This window comes from Triplophysa dalaica, chromosome 8 (genome assembly GCF_015846415.1).
Source record: "Triplophysa dalaica isolate WHDGS20190420 chromosome 8, ASM1584641v1, whole genome shotgun sequence".
Taxonomy (NCBI): domain Eukaryota; kingdom Metazoa; phylum Chordata; class Actinopteri; order Cypriniformes; family Nemacheilidae; genus Triplophysa; species Triplophysa dalaica.
The window spans coordinates 15,717,326-15,737,836 of NC_079549.1; the positions used below are offsets into that span (position 1 = coordinate 15,717,326).

A 20,511-nucleotide genomic window follows, 5' to 3' on the forward strand; every position below is an offset into this window, starting at 1 on the left:
ACCTGACACATGTCTTGATTTTATCACATTGTGTGTCATAACACAATAAAAGCCAGTGAAAGCACGTATTGGAAGGAGAATGCAAATCTTATTTATCACCATTCCTGGGTATCTTAAACTATACTCCTGTTTGGGAAATATTGTGATGTACAGTAATCTTAGTAGCAGAGATTAAAACGCAATATTTTTTTATTATTCATAACTTAATGGTATTTTAAAAGGTCCACCCTGATGAACTGTTGTAAGAAACTGCACAGAAAAAGAAACTGCACAAACACATAGTTCAAGCACAAATCGAGTATATTAAGGACATTTAAATCTTATGAGGGATATAGAGTAAAGTAAATATATTTGTTTTGATCATAATAGTTCCTTAGTTTTTCTAAACTTTCTAAACTTCTTTGGTTAGTGTTCCAAAAATTTCATATAAAACTTTTCAACATCATCCCTTCCTTCTCCCGGCTGTGATGTTACCTCAAAACTAGGATTGGGAATCGTTTAAATTTTATCGATTTCGATTCTGCCTTTTGATGCGATATTTATCGAATCCCAGTTTCGATTCCAAGGCGAAGTAAAACATATAGATTTCAACCTGTATAGTCATTTAGCCTGCTTATCTACTTGTTTGCAAAACATATATATATATAGATATATACAAATATATATACATATTTATATTTATATATGAGCACCGATTTGTGAACCATGTTATGTCTGATTTATTATTTTTTTTATTACAACAACTGAACTAAATCATGGTTAAACTGTTATAACTATAATGAAACTGTGGATAGTTTGTGGTTCCTGTGCGTTTAAATACAAATACTATAGTTAAACTATGCTTACTATAGTAAAAATATCATTCATTTTCATAAGATATCAGCGGATCACGCAACGCATGTACTTTTCTGAAAATATGCACACAGGAATTGAGAAAGGAAGTCGAATTTTAATCTCAAGTATCCGAATCCTATTCCGTTTGTTTCGAATTTGGAGTTGATTTTTGATTCCCAACGCTAGTCAAAACAAATACACAGTCCTGTATATTTTCAGCATAACTCCTTTGATCACTACTGTGGTTATCATGCAAGTAAGAAGCAGTCAGAAAGATGAATGTAGTTGATTAGCAGCACCTCTGAGGCTAATGATGTGGGTACAGTATAGGGAGTGAGAGGTTTACTCATTGCTCCCGTGATATGGCCATCAGATCTATCGTAATACTTTCGGCCCCGTTGTTAATTAGCAGGACTTAGTTCACTCAGTCATCTTTAATCATGATTTCAGAGTAATGTTTTGATTGAACATTCACACACAAATCAACAAAACCAGCCCAAGCAGAAAATTGAGATAAAGCAACTTAGTCTAAATTGGGGTCACAAGAAGGAACAATTAGTATGATATAGCCCATTGCATTTGGCTTAATTGCGTGTGTACGGGGAATAATTGTTTTGAAATGGTCACCGTGCTGTTCACGCAGCAAATTTTACTAAGTGTTATTTTGAGAAATGCAGCTTTTTAGAGCTACAGTAGGTATGTTTTTTATAGTTAAGATAGTTTAAGACTTTAAGACACAAATAAACCTGAGAAATCGGTGTAATTGTGGGTCGGGTAGACACGTTCCATTTGTGGAAATGTGAGACAGACTTTAGATGACAGAAATCTGTTGGTAGAGGTTTTTCATCAATTTACACATTGAGCCAATAATAACAGTGTTAAAAAACAACTTTACGAATTATTCCAAGTCACATCACTCTCGCTCTGGGTGCTATTCAGCCAATCAGAATTAATTTGGGGCTGTGCGTTATGATGTCACATCATTGTCATTAGCTTGAATAGATGTCTTCTTTGTTAAATGTTTTTTTTTATATTGTTTATATTGTTAAATGTCTTTGCAAACAACCTGCATCTTATCTCCTAAACTATTAAGAACCATTGCTTTAAAAAAAAGTAATTCATTCAAACAGGTAACTGAGTCATGAGGAGGTGTAGTGCGTGTGGACTGTAAAGTATGTTTGTCTCCTGACGCAGGGTTTGCTGAAGGTGGCGATTGATAACGCTCGCGCTCAGGAGAAACAAGTGCAGCTGGAGAAGACGGAGCTGAAGATGGAGCTGTTTAGAGAGAGAGAGCTCAGAGAGACCCTGGAGAAACAACTGGCTGTTGAGCAAAAGAACAGAGGTGTGTAACAATCACACTTTTAAAAATAAAGGTGCTTCAAATGTTCTTCACAGCGATGCCTGAGAAGAACCATTTTTGGTTCCACAGAGAACCATTAAGCCAAAGGTTCTTTAAAGAATCATCTCTTTTTACTTTTATAATCTGAAGAACCTTTTTCGCCACGAAGAACCTTTGGCGAAGCAGAAATGTTCTACAGATGTTTAAGTTTCTGCATGGAACCAAAAGGTTCTTCTGTTGCATCCAAGAACATTTTGAAGCGCATTTTTTGTACCTGTAAATCCAACACATGCACATAATTGTATTTCCAGCCTGTTGTCCAGTTAAAGTATTATTAAAAATAAATCAGTAAGTAATAAATCACATTTTTCAGTAAGTAGTGAATACTTAGATGAGCTGATAAACTAAGAGGCCTGATAAAACACATGTATAATAAAGGTCTAGTGTATTCAATTTAGCGACATCTAGTGGTGAGGTTGCAAACTGCAACCAACGGCTCACTCCATCGCTTACCCTTGCCTTTTTAAGCACTATGGAGGCTGTCACAGGATTAAGATGTTGTCACGTTTTGGCTTCTTTGACAAGGAGATAACATATTCACGAAACACACTAGTAGAGCATTTTGTCTGTTAAGGGCTACTGTAGAAACAAGATGGCGAATTCCATGTAAGGAGACCTGGGGTGTACGGGTATTCTTTATAAACCTTTACACAGTAACGTTAAATCAAAGTAACTGAGTGCAGCTGTGACACGTCAGAGGAGATCTGGCCCTCCCGGCTGAGTTTTTTTTTTCTCCATTTATTTATCAGTGGGTTTTGGGTTCCTCACCACAGGGCATTGTTGGCTGGCTTGCTCACCGGGAGACTGCATTTATTAGATATTATTTACTAGAATGATCTAGCTTGTTCTATTAACACCATGCACTGTACTGTGTTTTACATTTTCTGTTTTTCTCCTGTAAAGCTGCTTTGGAACAATCCACATTATGATAAGCGCTATATAAATAAAATTGAATTGAATTGAAACACCCATGATGGCGTGCACAGAGAGGCACAACTCACATTTAAAACCATCTGATTAAAATAATAACTTCAAAGCATTATTTTTCACATGAAACCGATATTAAAAGCAAAGTTACAATCTTGGCTGTTGATTACAGTCATACTAAAGCATGCACGTCTCCATAATGGTGCCAGATGATAGAGACAGGCTCATAAATTGAGCAAAATGAGGCATATTCACATTACGATCAATACACAAGCATATATTGATTAGGTGTGCAGTAGGACTTTTACCGTAACTACATACACAGACAACTTGTAAATGCACAGGGTGCATGAGAAAGATCCACACAGCTTTCATTCAAGTAAATGTGGTTAAACTCATGAAAATATGAATAAGTAATTTATAGGGTAACTGTTGCTAAATGAGTCACAATATTTCTCAAGGGAAAGTGATGATTGGACTACAGATTTGTAATAGTTTAGCTAATAATTTTCAACTCTCTTTGAGATTAAAAGCGATATGTGCATTACAGATGGCCTCTAGTTACGCACACTATTGTATTTTTTTATCGCATGAACATAATTATGAATCTATATTTTGACATCAGTAAATGATTCGAATTTCGCAGCGCAAACGTATTACTAAGTGTGACTTAATATGCTCATATTATATGTATTTATTCTACATAATGAATCAAATTGAGCTTAATAAGCTAGTTTCACAGAAGGATCCTAAGAAATGCGCTTTGGCCCTCTAGCTTTATTCTGTTTAATATTCGGAGTGTCTTCTCTCCCTCTTTAGAGAAAGTTTCCCTTAACCCCCTTTCATTAGCATTTTAACCTAGGTTAATCCAGGTTATCGCTGGCTCAATTATTTTGCTAATGACACAGTCCGTTTTCATTGAATGAGAACATTTTATATGAATATTTTCTCCCTGACCGTTATAAACGGGCTCCTTCTCTTTCACTTCTGCATATGAGATTTTATGACCAGTTTTACCTGCTTATGAGAAAACCGGTAATCAACTGTAGCTTCTTGTGTGTTTTTTGTGCTCAGCAATTATTCAGAAGCGACTGAAGAAAGAGAAGAAAGCGAAGAGGAAATTGCAAGAAGCGCTAGAATACGAGTCAAAGCGACGAGAGCAAGCTGAGCAATCTCTGAAACAAACGTCACCGACAGAAAGTCTCCGATCACTCAACGGTGAGACCTGCTCTGATGACAACTCATCTAAACACAGACATGCAAAATTGAATGTGATCAAATGTGCTATAATAAATTTGTTGCAGTATATATTTATTATCACAAAAAAAGTGGTGATGATGATTTGGTCTTGTATCATACACCCAGATAGCACAGGTCTGTAAGATGTCTGCTAAAGATCTGAAAAACATCTGCTGTGTAAAAACATCTGATAAACGTCTTAGATAAGGCAGTTTTACATACTTTCTAATTCATAAACATCTTACAGACGTCTTCTAGACATCTAATTGTAAACGTGTTGCTGATGGGTAACAATCAACAAATACGTCTTGCAGATGTAAATGCAGACATCAGATTGATGACTCCCAGATGTATGTGTGCCATCAGGGCAGTAGGTTTGATCATCGGTCAAATGTAAAAATGTGACAGGCTGACTGAACATTATCCTTCTGCTTAACAGAATATTATATTACTGCTCATGAAATGTTGAAGAGAAAAATAATATTTGTCAACAGAATGCAGATGGACTGATCACCATTTAGAATTCCAGAGAGCCATGTACATGTCCAAATTTCATTGAAATAACCTTGCATGACAAAAAGCAAGCACAAGTATAAAATGTTGTTTAAAAACCACGTGTTGTAACTCTCACTGAAAAACTTGACACATTTGACCCAAATCTGGTTTAGCCTGAGTGATTGAGTGTTCGCTGTCAAAATTTCATAGGCTGATTGATTTTGATGAATTTGAAATGTTAACATATACATCTCACAGCTGTCTAAAAGCTGAATACATGAAGCGTTTATAGACCTTAAAAGGTTTAAGGTGTTGTAATAAAAATGTTGCATATAAAGTACTGCATTAGACACATCTGCATTAGGCTTTTGTAAGATCAGGCAAAGTAGCAAAACCGCCGCCCTATTCAGTATTCGTAACATCACTTAGCCGGTGATCAGTCGAAACTTCGCCCTGACCCGAGCAATCCACCCCTCAAGAAAGACGAGGTTAGAAAAACTTTCCTAATTAAGCACAGATGTCATGGATGTATAATCGTCATTATCTTTTCATTTTGCCAGACTCGTTGACCCAGGAGATAGAGACTGACCGCAGCAGTGGCAGAACAGATGCTGAGAGGACAATACAAGGTACGTGTTTTTGTGGAGACTATAAATCTCAGCGCAGCTCCGGTATATGAGCTTCGCTTTAACTCGGCCTGCTGTTCATGCATGCAGTCTGCCATCTGGGCCACGGATCCTAGAGTTCAAGAGGAAGGTCAAGATCACTTGGATCTGTCAAGAGATTCATTTCTAGCCAAAGAAAATGGTCTCGTCCCGCAAAAGTGCGTGATGCGATAATGGCACGCGGTCTGCAAGGTGGGAGACCTGACTCTTTGTGGGCGTGTGAGGGATATTAAGCAAAGGAGATTAAACATTAAACAAGCCCACTGAGTCAATTAAAATTGTGCTTTTGCTTTTGTAGTTTTTACCAGCGGGATATATTAAGATATTATTAAGTTATGAAAAAGAATTTTGTAGTATTTATACGCCGCAGTCAGGCTCGATAGATGAAGCTGAAAGATAAGATTCTTTGTATATAAGACACAGAATCATTTTAAAGATAGACCCCCTTGACAGTACGTTCCTGACTATGTTTTGGACCGCTGAGACCAATGCAATTTAATGAGCATAATAAGAAGTTTCATTATCCTAGGATGACCCACAGTGGAGTTAGCTCACAGGAGCACAACACGCCCATTCAAATAAACACACACACACACATATTTTATGGGTTTATGCGTATTTATAGACATGGTTTGGTCTGCTATCGTCAGAGTTGACTTGTAAAAGAAAACCCCAGAAATGTGCTTAATACACTCGCCTGTGTTTCAGTCACAGTCTTTCAACCTACACCTTAAGTGTTAGATCGCTCAGATGTCTGTTTTAATTGTACCCAGCAGCACATGCGGCACAAAAACTTTGTCTTGAGCGCTCTCAATTTCCCATTGAAAATACTGTGTGGAAATGTGGGAAAGGGCATTTTAATACCCCATCACAAGTAAAAAGCCCCGTAACCTAGTTTGATTAGCCTAGTTAATTTTTGCAAGTGTGCTTGTGAAGAAAAATCGGAGTAAAAATAAATTGAGATATAAAAAGCATAATACTAACGTTGAGTGTGTGAGGGAAGAGTCATTTTTCCTTTACAGATAATGATGGGCATGATGGTTCTGTACAAATTAATCAAAATCCTGTTGAATTGCAAGATTCAAAAGGTTAGTGTCATGTTAGCATAGTCTTTTAATTTATCTTCAATTGCTTTTTTATTTGACCCAACACAATCTTTTGATTCAAAAAAATCTTATGTCAATGTCCTTGACCAATTGAATACAAAGCTGGCCATAAGATGTGTGCATGTGTTTGTGTGTGGGGGGAGAAAATAGAATGCATGCCTGTTTAATTACAACAACCTTTTTGGTGTCCGTGTCAAGGGTACTGTGGCCTGCAAATAGTGTGGAATAATTACTCACGAATGGCAAAAACATAAAAAAGATGCTGATAAATTACACTCGCATGTGAGGAGAAAATATTCTACCGTGATCCATATACAACAAACAAAGAGACGTGCTATAATTTCAACACTTGGCTGTTAAGGAAAAAAATAATAATGAGAGCATAATTTCAGAGAACTAATTATTTCTATTTGTCTTTTGTCACACTCTGTAATTCTGCTATATTAACACAGTCTCTGTTTATTAATTGCTTTTCCAGTGTTTTGAATCCGTTCCAAGAATAAGCTTGACTGTTTTTCCTGGCTCCGTGCTTCTGGGAGCACATCTTGCCACTAATTCCTTGTGATACCGAACATATCTCCCCGGTATCTCCTCCAGACTCTCACCGCTCGCCTCGCGATGTTTTCTGCGAGTTTACACGACCCTGCGAGGGGAGATAAAGTTCTTTGTTGCAAGATTAAACATCAAAACAGTTAAAGTGAAATTAAAATTAAATGAATGAATGTCACTGAAGCAAAAAAGGCAGTAATTAATGGTTCCCTTAATTGTCTTCATAAAATATTTGCATGGGCATAATTTGCATAATTTACATGTATTAATTAATCTTTCAAAGGAATTTTGTGCTGAGAGAAGCCAAAAATTTCCTTTGTTTTATTTACCATCTAATGAAATATTTATCCTCTTTAATGAACTTTTCATCTCGATTTGAATATAAAAATACCAAAGTTTTAACATATTTTAATGAGGGGGATCTTTCACAAAACAACATGGCAGTCATACAATTTTTCCCACTCGAGAAGATTTCCTGCCACTGTTTGCGCATGACGGTTTAGCTACACTCCATTAGATCCAGAATTAATATGCTAATTTGTCAATTTAAGATTAGCTGTTCGTAAACTAACATGCTATCAAACACTCTGAAATTGATTTTCTCAAAACCATGAGCAATTGCGTTGTTTTCGTGTTTACACAAGTCATTCGTACTTTCATTCATTTGGTTTCGGGTTTATCTGTGCCGTTAGTATTTTAGTTTGTAGAATCAATAATTCCAGGGTTTAATCGTAATGTGGTTTTGTTAGTTGGTCTCAGGGTGATGATCTCCAACAAATGAAGGCTCTCAGAATCAGGTGTTTGGATGATCTCATCTCATGAGCGGATTATCTGATATCATCTGAAAAATACCTCACATACGATTGCTATAATGGTCGATGAAGTCTTGGACATAGAATTGCAATATTTACCATTTTGTGACCAAATTCATCATGGTACTTACAGTATTTTATTTATTTATTTATTTATTGGTAAACCCTAAAAATGAAGCATCTCGTTTTCGAGGGGGCCCATATTATTAAATAATATCAAGATTATCTATTATAATTTAAAGATTTTTTATCCGCTTTTTAAAACGTTTTATGCTATATACTGCTATAAATGCTATATATAGTCCATCCTCGGTTTAGTTATTATTTATAGTTCTGTGTTGCTCATCCTGGGACATTTAGACCTGTAATGACTTTTTACTCATAACTCTACAGTGAAGCGGGTCATAGAGCAGAGCCTTTGAGACACGGCTCTTCTGCTGTAGCTCTGTTGTTTTTCTGTGCCCAAATCAACTTCCTGTTCTGCACACCAGCCACGGTGAATCACTATAAATGTATGTACAGTATATTAACACGCATCAGATTCATACTAAAAAATTTGATTTATGATATTATATTGTATGTGACCGTCAATCGATGCATTCTAATTTGATTAATTTACACGATTAGGCGATTAATTAATCAAAGAAATGGCAATTTATTGCATGGATCATTGTTTGCATAGAAATGCCCCAGATGGGCGTTTACACAAAACATGTTGATAGAATATTGTGTTCCATCTGTGCTGTTTTTATGTGGTTGGTCTATGTACACATATGTCAGATGAACATTTGTTTTGTTGATTTTGGTCAAAAATGTGCAAAGGGTGCTTTGCATTTAGGTGGTGCACAGCTTGTATCACCGTGATCATGGGAGTTTTATTTTTACATTTTATATAATTCATCTCACCAAAACAGCATGTTAACCAACACACTTCTGCAATAGATATTCCTACTGTATCACCCCTATCATGGTTTTTCAGCCAATCACAGCGCTTCTCTAATTCGTCACCACTTTATGTGTGTTTTGTTGTCGTCTCACTCATCAGGATTAAATTATTTAGTCGCAGTGCCAGCGAGAGAAAACACTGCTTAAAGGCGGTGATGCAGTATTCCCAAACATGGAGGAAATGTTCTGGTAATAAACGTCAAACATAGCTCCTGAGCCATGCCTAACAGATGCGTTTACCAGCGGTGGCAAAGAGAGCTGCTGCCCGTTCAGGCATGCGCTCGCCATGAAGGATCTTTGGAAATGGACAAAGCTCATTAGATTGCAGGTGTCAGAGAAACTGGAGCGTTGCAGACGTAACGGCTGCAATCTTTGCAGAAGATGTGTGATTTCTGAAGTGCTTTACATCATGAGTGCACTTTTGTGTTCAAACAAGCATGTCAGAACAAATGTCTTAAACATAGGACACGAGCTAATCCAGGGTTTCAAGCGGTGTCGGTATTCTCAAAATTTGTGTTTGGATCGCGTAACAGTTGCTTAAAGGTTAAATGTGTCATTTCAATAATTTCACTTTAATATGCAGAGATGGTTTAAATGATGACATCGGTTATCAACATTTGAATTGCGTTTAATAATAATGGTGGTTACACACTTAAACCTCTTTAATGCTTATCGTGTTTCTCTTCCTATGTTTTATTGTCAGCAGATGGAAGACTTTTTCTGAAAACCACAGTGATGTACTGATGGCGTGGCGTTGAGGACCGGCATCACATGTCATATGAAGATTCTCCCGATTTGCCTCGCAGGGTAATTTAGTTACAGAAACAGGTCAAGCGCTCATAGAGGTCCATCAGAGGTGTTTGCTTGGCCCTGGTGTGGAAGACGGATTGAGACAGAATGTAGTATTAGGACTCTTATTCTCACTGATATAAGCGTTTCATTTTGCCAGTTGGGGGATTGGATATCATGAGTTGGCTGTTTCAATGGTGACAATTTGAGCACAGTAAAACGTACCGCTCGGTACACTCGGTGATAATATTGACCACAAATTCACAGCACTGAAGATTTTTTATACTGTATTTAAACCAGCGAGAAAGCTTCGGAAAAATCAATCTGATTCAGAGGTTTTGTTTTGTATTAAAAAGAGAAAAAAAGCATAATTCCTTAATGTCATAATTGTTTGCCAAGATGTTAAAGATCCAAACTCGGAGAGGAGCCTCTGACAAATGTGAATTTGAATATATGTTGATCAACAAAAGTGACTAATATTTGCTTTTAATGTTTTCTAAAATAGAAAAAAAACAATCAAGTTTCATCATTATTTCTATCATTATTGTATATACAAGAACAGAAGATAGGTTAACTCACTCACTTTGGTATTTGTATATAATGTTAAAAGTTGGTATTGTGTATGCAGTAGATCTATTAGGAGCACAATACCAACGTTTATATTGAATTTATAGAGTTGTTTTGTTTCTGAGCCATCATTCTTTCAATTCGCTGCCACTATGGTGAGGAAGCATGCAGGCATGTAAATGTGTTGTCCTGAATTCATGTTATTCAATAAATACTTAACTGTGCTGAAAAATTACGTACTTAGGGTTTATTCACTCACACCCAGAAAAAGCAGGTAAACACCACTATCTATAAACCGCTACATTTGCAGTGATATAAATCTGAACCATATGGATTGATTTCAGCATTTTCATGAAAATGTTGTAAAGATCATTGCGGTCAATTCAGTGTGTTTCCCTCAGTGGTCGGCCCCTTATAACTAATATTCATTGTGTCACAGTAAAAAGATATTTATTATTCCAGTCAGTGGTTTCAATACAGGGTAACAGGTTTCCATCTTAAAGTCGCAGACAAAATAATATTAGCCCATTTTAAAGATAAAGGATAAGATGGAAAGAAGGTTTTAAGTCCAACATGGATAAGATTTGAAAAAATGCATATTTAAATTAATTAAATATCAACTACGGAAGCATAACAATCCTCATTTTTTAAGATGTTTTTTAAAGATTTCTTTCAAGTTGTAAGTTAAGTAGCATTTTTACCAATTGGCAACAATGATGGGAAATCCCTTTTCAAACAATAAACTGCAGCCTATAAAAAGGCAAAAATAAGGTAATTATGGCTATCCGAATCTGACAGATTTAAACAAAGAGCGAAACAATATAGCTTCGCTTGTTTGAGTTTAAAATGACACTGTGCCAATTAATGGTAGGCTGTTATTAAATACATTAAAGCTTTTTTCATTGTACCTCACAGATCATCATAATGATGATGATGATGGTGATAAGACACTTATTGGATAATCAAGAAAGTTGTTTTGAAAGGATCCTTTATTAGAAAGACGTATCAAATGTTACGGGGCAGCTATTTATACTATAATCATAGACATTATTTTGTCACTCATTTGTTTTCCGTCTGTAACAATTCAAATGTTTATTGTGTTAAACTAAAGTATCTTTTACCTCATCAACGAGGACTTGCCTTTTAGTTTTTTCTTTCATGTGAAGTAAACACTGTAGCAAGATTTATGAACATATTGTTTCTTATTTCTTTCTATGGCAGTAAAGCAAACGTATAAATATTGAAATAACAAGGATGTCTTGTTTTAAAGTGCTTTTCCCTCTTCTCTGATCATGTCTTCTGTAATAAGAGCGTGTGTGTGCGTGAGCCTGTAGGTGCTTGTGTCTGCACACATGCATTTTAGCGTGTCTGTGGAGTGTTGCATGAGTGTGTGTGTGTCTCTTTTCTAATCTATGGTGTTAAACATGGTAATAAAATATTTGTGAGTCACTGATTATTAGACTTTAATTGTCATTATAAGCAACCAAGAGTGATTGATTGTTAATGTTATTAAAAGTAAAACCTCAAGATATTAAATCTTTGGAATTTTATGAACACATTATATTTGATATTTTTGTTTGTATTGTATTAAATTACTCATTAGGCCTTATAAACAATGGTAAAAAATTGCAACAAAGTAATCTAAATATGTACTTGTAATGCATTTTTTACTGTTGCTTTACCATCAAATGTCAGTGTGTTTATTGGAATTGACTACACGAATGTAACATGTGAATTTACTAGTGTTAAGTCCTTCGAGAATCCTCCCCTAGAAACTAAATTTCAGCTTCATACAAAACACTGCATGTAATATTGCATAAGCAGCATGCTAATATTTTAATCTGAAGGGCAATCAAAATTGTTCATGGTTGAGTTGTAAAACATGTGTTACTGAGCAATGACAATATCTAGCAGAATAAAGTCACTCATGCTCAGTACAGTGAGCACGCATTCTGCTCAACACATGATTGAGAAATAATACCTTTCCTATTTCCAGCCGAATAGGCACAATATTCTTGGGAAATGCCTCTTTCAAAATGTGCATAAAAAACTACAATCTCTTCAATGCTCTTTAGGTTCTGTATTGATGAACTGGTATGCACTAAACTGACATTAACTAAACAAATTGACATTTAAAGGGGGGGTTCATCCAAAATTAAACATTCTTTCATCGTTACGAAGCCTCATGTCATTCCAAAGCTGGATGAATATTTTTCTGCAGAACACAAAAGAAGATATTTTGAAGAATGCTGGTAACCAAACAACGTTGGGCCCCATTGAACCACTAAGACATTTCTCATTTTGTCTCCTTTTGTGTTGCACAGAAGAAAGAGCCATAAACAGATTTTAAACATTACAAAGGTGAAAAGAGAATGAATGAATTTGTATTAAAGTGTGAACTATCCCGTTAATGTTGACACAGAATGTGTCGCTCACTTGACTGTTTTTAACCTAATTGATATTAGTGTTAATTCAAATGTATAAAAGCTTATAGCCAGAATTGACACTGAATGACAATTCCCTGTCGTAAGCAGTTCTGATGGAAATTTGTTGACACAGCATGGCCATGCACAGGTCCATTTTGCATGCCTTTGAAAGCGTGGCTGTAACAGAGAGCCTTCGAGATGAATAATTGACTGATCTCTGCATAATTCAACACAGCATTGTAAAAATTCAAGGTCTGGAACGTTTCATGTTTTTCTTCTTTATTGAAAATGAGGTTAAAGTTTCTATCAACCTTGGAAAAACTACATATAAAGTGGCAATCAATGGTGACTGTAATTCAAGTTAGGCTTTTTCACCAGCATAAAAGGTTTCCGTCACTCACTGGTGAAACCTGAACTGTTGGGGTTTGTGGAGGAAAGAAGCCACAAATGCGTTGTCCATCAGCTTGCTTTTTTCCTTATCCGCCTGCTTGTTTAAATGTGTTTTACAGTGTTAGTTGGTATAGACGTGACATAAGTATATTGTACAATAATCCCTGCGATGTATGAAGATTCTCTTTATCTGAGAATATAATGTATTTCCGTTGTCTCATACAGAAGTATACAGTAGTTACGAGCTGTTTAATGTCTTGTTCTGCTCCAGCTATTTAAGCGAGGTTCGGCCCTCCGGCTAGCTGCTTCATATCGCTGCACATACTTTTATAAATTCATTTCACTGCGAACATGACTTTGAGGCACAAACACCAACATATCCACGGTGCTGTAATCGCGTCCCTTGTCGAGCTCTTTTATGATGAGCATTGCTCATTCTAAACATGGACCGTGTCAATGTCATCACTTTGGAGTGTGTGCTTTTCTTGTTTCAAGTATGCATATAAAGACATCCTCCAGAGGTGATCATTTCACACATCTCTAATTCAGCCGTGCTCAAATTTGCACTACTGATCGGTTTAGTGAAGATGAAGATTACTGTTCTGTAAAGGTTTTCTTGGATGAATTGAATGAATATTCAACACACTCAGGAAAACATCACTTAACTTTTAACACCAGTGTGATGTTTTGGTGGGATCAGGTTTAGAGATATTTTGGAAAATGTACGCAAGTGTACATTTTCAAAGAGAGAGTTAGAATGAATCTTTTTACTCCTATACAATATAACGGACACTATTTTCCCTCTTATGCTCCAAAATTTATAAACCGCCATTACAACTCCATGTGACTTAAGTGCTATACTTAAGGTTGTCATATTCTATTACATGCCCATAGATGTAATCATCAAAGATCATTGTTTAAAAGTTGTAGCGACATCTGTGAAGCGTCATGTGTTTCTATCCCAAAATGCAGAGGCTTTAAACGGATAGTTCATCCAAAAATCTGAATTCTTCATTATTTACTCGCTCTCATGTATTTCTAAACCTGTTTGGATTTCTTCTGCGGAACACGAAAGATGTTTTGAAGAATGCTGGTGCATTGACTTCCATTGTATGAACACAAAACCACAAAGACATTTCTCAAAATATCTGCTTTTGTCTTCCCCAAAAGAAATAGGTGTATAGAGGTTTTGAATCACATAAGGGTGAATAAATGACACTGTTTTATTTTTGGGTGAATCCTCTGAACTAGGGCGAGAATGCAGTTTTGGTGTCTGATGATAGTTTTAAATCTCTATAGCATCAATTTTATAATGTAGCTTTCCTGCAGTATTAGTGAAATCAGGGCCTTAAATCTATAATCTATATGAAAAGATGAAAACACCGAAGTCTTGATACGCTTCTCCTATACAGTGCAGTTGTGTTCATTAACAAATAACTAGACTTTGTAGCACAGATAAATGCTCATTTATTCTAGTAATAAAACTGCAGACAGCAGCAATAGCGCATTGACACCCCACCCACATGTTTATCCAAATGCTAGTTAATGTTTCAGACACGTTGAGGTATACGGTTTCTTTATAGACAAGCGTTTCCATTGCACGTCCAAGACGCCAATTAATACCTGTTTCAAAGGTACACCAAACCGTAACATTGGTTTTGTCTGAGCCTTTGTTAGTCAGACATAATTACTCTTCCTCATTTGACATTCAGCACAGTTCGTAAAGTAAAAGGTATCAAAGACTCGCCGGCCATGTGACTCTGTTCTTCATCTGCTCATCTTTGAGTCGGCGAGGAAGGAAATCGCACAGGCTTGATTGAACACAAGATAGACTTAATGTCATCTAATCAGAAAGACCATTATGTATTAGTGGAACCACCAAACAGAATTATCTGACAAGGGGCAGGCCACATTATCTAAATTAACATTTTGCAAGCATGAACATGCAAGGCCACAGTGGAAAATGAAAGGCTACAGGAGAGCGGCCTGCATTTAGACATTCGGGCAGTAATTATTAATTTATGCTTGTCTGTGGTCTTAATGAAAATGAAAGCCAGGAGAAAGGAACAGGGAAGGATAATGTGCCGTGAAATTGAGTTTCATTTGTTCGGGGGCCACCTTTTAACTTTTTCTTTCTTCCCAGGAAATGAAACCAACCGGAGTTCTTGTGTGTTTTTCCTCCGCACGCCCACGTCCCCCCCACAACCCTTCCCCCCCACCGCTCCACAGGAAGACTAGCACACATCTTCTCAGCATAGACACACAGACTGACCTCTGCAGTATCTGTAAATATCCTGTCTGCCTCTGTAATCTACTTTATAGAGCCTTGCTCCAATGACCATTATTTCTTCTTCAATAACAACTGCTCATGTTAGCACTTTGTGCTCCGCCAACTGATGACAGTGAGAACACAACCCATTAAAGATTACGCGCTGATGTGGCCGGTGAACAGTTCAGGTATTATGTCGGTAATGAAAAGAAAACTGTGTTTTTTATTGCGTCTTATTATAATAAACCTAAGAAGTGTTCATAATTGTGTATGCTCATGAAATGAAAGTAAACCATAACCAAAATGGGATTTACGACCTGAAATCTTTTGAAAACCTTTTTTTGTTGTGAAGATATTGTGTAGTTTGTATTGATTTAACAAACCCAACCAAACTTTAAATATAAATAACATAAAAAAGACATTTTCCTTCCTTAAACAAACACAAAAAAGAATTTGCCGGAATCATCCAAACGCTCAGGACCAATGTTTTGGTGGTTGGGTATAAGTGCTTAAAGTGATATTTCCCTTATGAGACCATCCCGAAAAGAGTGTTCGGAGTGCAAAGCCATCCTGACGTTTCTTGATCCAGGGATTTTTCTTCATTTTGCCTGTTTGTAGAGGAAGACTCGTGCACGTGTTGCGAGAGGACGAGGCGCGAAGCCTGAGCTGCGCATCCAAAAAACACATACAGAAGCTATTAACCCTCCTCCCGCTCATCAACTTTGCTTTGCAATCTTCCCTCAGAACCATTAGAATACCCTAAAGAAATGACTTTCCAATTAAAGGGGATCTAGGAGAAGACAGGCTTTTTATCTCTGACTCCAGGAGTTCTTTATTCCAATCATTTAAATTGGAATTGATTTTTCAATTTAGCCAGTGACTGCTCTGGACATGCAGCAGAGGGGGCCAAATAGAGCCGCGATCTGAAATATTTGTCCCTCATAAAGTCATGGTGGCCTCGAACGCATTAATGTGTTTTGCACGCCGCTGCCGCAGACAACAGATTTTTAGCTCAGCATGCTGATGGAGAAAAAGCCCATCAAGAGTGGCCACCTCCCTCACTCTGCAGAGCACTGGACTGCTGCCTGTGGATTTTTATTTCTGCCTGAATATGATTGAGTTTATTTCTATCGTAGGTTTGTAACGTTAGGATCGCTAATGTGTCCAGCTAAAGAGTCAGGGTTGTTCCATCAGAAGGGATGTACACAAATGTAATCTGTGTATGGTGGTTTAGATCTTATTCGCTGCTGTGGGTTTTCGTTTTGTATATTTTTAGCAAATGGTCTCTGTGCTAATGATCTCTTTCAAAAAAATTCAGAGACTATTACAAATTTTCATTTCAGATCAGCATTTCTAGATGTATTGTTGTGCCCATTCCAATCCAGTCTTTTTGAATTTCAACAAAATCAAACCTTTAGAGGAACACAAAATCATTCAACAGCAATGTGATAAACTGACAGAGTTGATAATATGCATGAAAACAGTGATAGAAATCCAGGTTATCACATAAAGAAATGAATTTTTGAGATTTTCCTAAATACATTACTACATATTTAATCAGAAAAAGTAGGCTGTCTGAAGTAGGCTACTGTTTTTTTCTCTGGCTGAATGTGATTGTGTCAATTCATGGAATTTCCAGAGATGCAGTGTCCAAGAGAGTCAGACAGAAAAATAAATGTGTTGTGTTAAATCTAAATGTAAGAAGTAAATAAACAATTGTCATGCATTTATGTTTCAGGAAAGCATAACATTTATATAATGTAGCCAATCAATGATTCCATTCCATTCCATTTTCTACCGCTTATCCGAACTACCTCGGGTCACGGGGAGCCTGCGCCTATCTCAGGAGTCATCGGGCATCAAGGCAGGATACACCCTGGATGGAGTGCCAACCCATCGCAGGGCACACACACTCACTCATTCACTCACGCACCAATCAATGATCTGTTGACTATTTTAACTTATTATTATTATTATTATGTCAATTGTTGACATTTAAGTATTGACATTTCAAAATCCAACTAGTGTAAATCTTAAATTAATCTTTTTAAAAATAAAAGTTAATAACAGTAAAAAAGTAAAAATTATAATTTAAATGAATTGCTTAAAAAAAAATATTGCTTCATATTGTATCTCAATGCCAATACAGCATAAACGTGCTTATGAATGGCTCAAGAATATTAATTACATAATTTTGTAACAGCCATTCAGAAGCAACCTCACGGTTTGGCGATGGTGATGTTGATATCGAGTGACTGTATATGTGTAGTCTGTTATTAGCCTTATGTTAGCTTTTCACTTCCGGGCGATTTTAGGCTTCAAAAATAACAAATGTTGTGTTCATTTGTAAAGATAGCGTGTGAACCTCATAAGACGTTGTTAGTCACTTATCTTACTTTTTGTAATTTTCCAAAAGTCAATGGGAAAAAAGTATAAGCTTTTGGTCGAGGGAACCAGTCCGGTGCTATCATTCCACATTTACCTACAAAAATATGTCATCTCTGCGGCTCCCTATTATAGACTTTCCTAAAGATCATCTATAGCAGCATTAGCATGGGTTAATTATTATTCATGAGCTCAACATCACTTTCCGCCCATTCTAACCCCCTCCTTCTTTAAAACTTGTTCATGCACCACTGATGTAGATGCCATCATTGTAGGCCACCGTTTGGAATTTTCTTTATAAGGTTATCACAGCTAATGTCGTACATTAATCAATAGATCGGTTAGCACAGACAAACGTGCTACAGTTCTAGTAGATCATTTGGTGGAGCTTAACGCAAGCGACACCATGGTCATGGGTTTGATCCTGCGGAAAAACATACACACTGATGTCTTTCTTAAATGCACTGTGAGAACTTTTCTCATGTGCACAAATAACGCTGTGGGCTTCAGATATCTCGTGGCATTACAAAGATCTCAGTCCGAGCTTCAGGTTGTAGTTAAAAATACAGAGGATAAAATAAGACATTGAAGCACAGTAGTCAAAGTTCTGTGTTTAACAGGCCTCAGCTACTGTGCAGTCCAGCCTCTAACAAGCCCTGCCATCCGCACTGTAAATTTCCCCAGCTTCAGCCCAGCCGGAAACAGTTGTCTTCTTCAATTACTATTGGAATCAGATGTGCTTGTGTTTTCCAGCCAGGCCTGTGAAGTCCTCAACATCTCTGGCAGCTGCCTTTTAATGAGCATTTATTGTTTCGCCGGCCACGGATACCACTTTTATGGGGTCGGGTTCAAGGCAGAATGATTTTCTTCGCACTGTTTTACAGAAGCGTTTAGAGAGGGTTTTTGTGGACTGATGGTTCACTCTCGGCTTCCTGACAGCTGTGCCGGTTTGTTTGGCTCCTTCCCACTTTTCTATTTCGTTTTCTCTCTACTGAGTTGTTTAATATAGTTGTGTCACAGGAATACGGAAGAGAAGATTAATGGACGCAGAGGATCCGTGGCAGTTGCGAAAAGATGCAGGACAGAGCGGGCCAGCAGCCATCTGTTCTCGGTACCTTTATGGCTCTCTTAATGGAGGACGAGAGACAAAAGCATCTCCGCGACCAGGCAGGCAGCGAGCATCTCTGTACTGCCACTGTAAACTAATTGTCAGTTCTTTTGACGACGCACGAGCAAGAGTTTCTCCCAAATGTCTTTTTACCTCTCAATCAAGCGTGGTTGGGAACGGTCCAAGACAGTTGCGGCACGTTTAGTGGAACGACGGTACGAGAGAAAAGTGATTAAAAGATTCTCTTGAGGCAAAACAGATCATTCACAGAGACAGGATGGCGGGTAATCAAATTAAGTTGAAAATATAGAAATGGCCCTTTGGTCTTTCTCGCGTTTGAAGCGAAACAGAGATGTTCTCAGAACTTCAGACGTTGGCCCGTGCTCAAATGTAATGTAGAGTTTCTTTGTTCCAAGTGTTGTAATCGACATGAGAGAAAGGGAGAAAAAGAGAGAAAAAAGCTCAAAGTTCCTCTAATAAAGTCTGTCATTGTTTACTTACCTGAGTGTTGTTATCATATGACTCTAATGACTAATATAACTCACATGAACGACTTTTAACATACATTTTGTTTGCTTCAGTTCACTTTTAACATTATTGAATAAAAAGAGCAGCCGGAGTTTAAGATGACCTTTTTTGTTCAAAAGATGACAATCGTATGGGTTTGAAATGACACGTGGCTGAGTAAAGGATGAGAGAATTGTTATTTTCAGGACGAACTCTTCCATTTAATATAAGAGAAAAATAAAAGCCCTCTTAGTTTCACATGAGCTTATTCTCATTCCACAAAACCGCCTTATGTTAAACAACAACCTCGCTTTTCTCTGGCGGTGTCGACATCTGTAAAGCAAAATGAAGTTTCCTCTCTGAGTATCAATCTTGTAATTGAGCTCTCGGAGGCTGCTACGTGACGCGCACGCACAAGAACCCTGCCCGCTGTCGGATGCCTGCGCACGGCTGTCACGCCGGAGAGGTCTAGTGTTCTCTCTCTTTCTCTCAGACACACAAAATCATTCGTTTTTTTGCCTTTCCCTTGGCCCAGCAGTGGGAATCCGCCTGCACACTTAACGCGTCAGGTTTCAATTATTGTGAATACCAAAAATCTACTCATAATGAGGTATGACACAGACATGTAGTCGAATTTTAAATTGGATTTAATTGTTTTCTCCGTTGTAACTTCAGTAGGATAACAGGCAGAGGAGGACGGGTTGAGAGAGAAGATAGCGAGAATTAAAGGAAGTGGGTGGAAGAAAGACGAATTCGGCGAGCGATGGAGAGAGACAGAAAGAGAGTAAAATCTCTGATCCGTTCCTCTTAACACAAATCTCTCTTTGTGGGCTTTAGCAAGGGCCGTGTTTGGAATTACAACTTTCATGTCTCTTATATCCCTGCTGTAATTCCACCTTCCGTGTTCCGCTGGTGTTATACGATGGATCACGGGGAAGTTAAAGCGAGAACGAATTAAATATTTAGCCGATCTGACACGAGGCCTGTCTGCTTCTCAATGCTACAATTAAAACCGGGGCGGCGCGCTTTTGCGCGCAACACTCGATCCCCCTGAACGCTGTCGGGAACATGCTACTTTACAGACTTTAAATAAATCTTG

At 37.4% G+C, this 20,511-nt stretch overlaps 1 protein-coding gene across 5 annotated transcripts in view; it reads left to right on the plus strand.

The window, feature by feature from the left end:
* dachd (dachshund d) overlaps positions 1-11,781 on the plus strand; it is a 97,773-nt gene extending 85,992 nt beyond the window's left edge. For 3 of the 5 annotated variants that reach the window (XM_056754813.1, XM_056754811.1, XM_056754814.1), the window contains 4 exons: positions 2,029-2,176; positions 4,235-4,378; positions 5,455-5,523; positions 9,675-11,781. In XM_056754813.1, coding sequence (XP_056610791.1) covers positions 2,029-2,176; positions 4,235-4,378; positions 5,455-5,523; positions 9,675-9,715 — 402 coding nt within the window. In that variant the 3' untranslated portion in view covers positions 9,716-11,781. The remainder of the gene's footprint in view (positions 1-2,028; positions 2,177-4,234; positions 4,379-5,454; positions 5,524-9,674) is intronic. The other 2 variants (XM_056754812.1, XM_056754815.1) reach the window with 1 other exon arrangement.
* Positions 11,782-20,511: the final 8,730 nt, after the last annotated feature.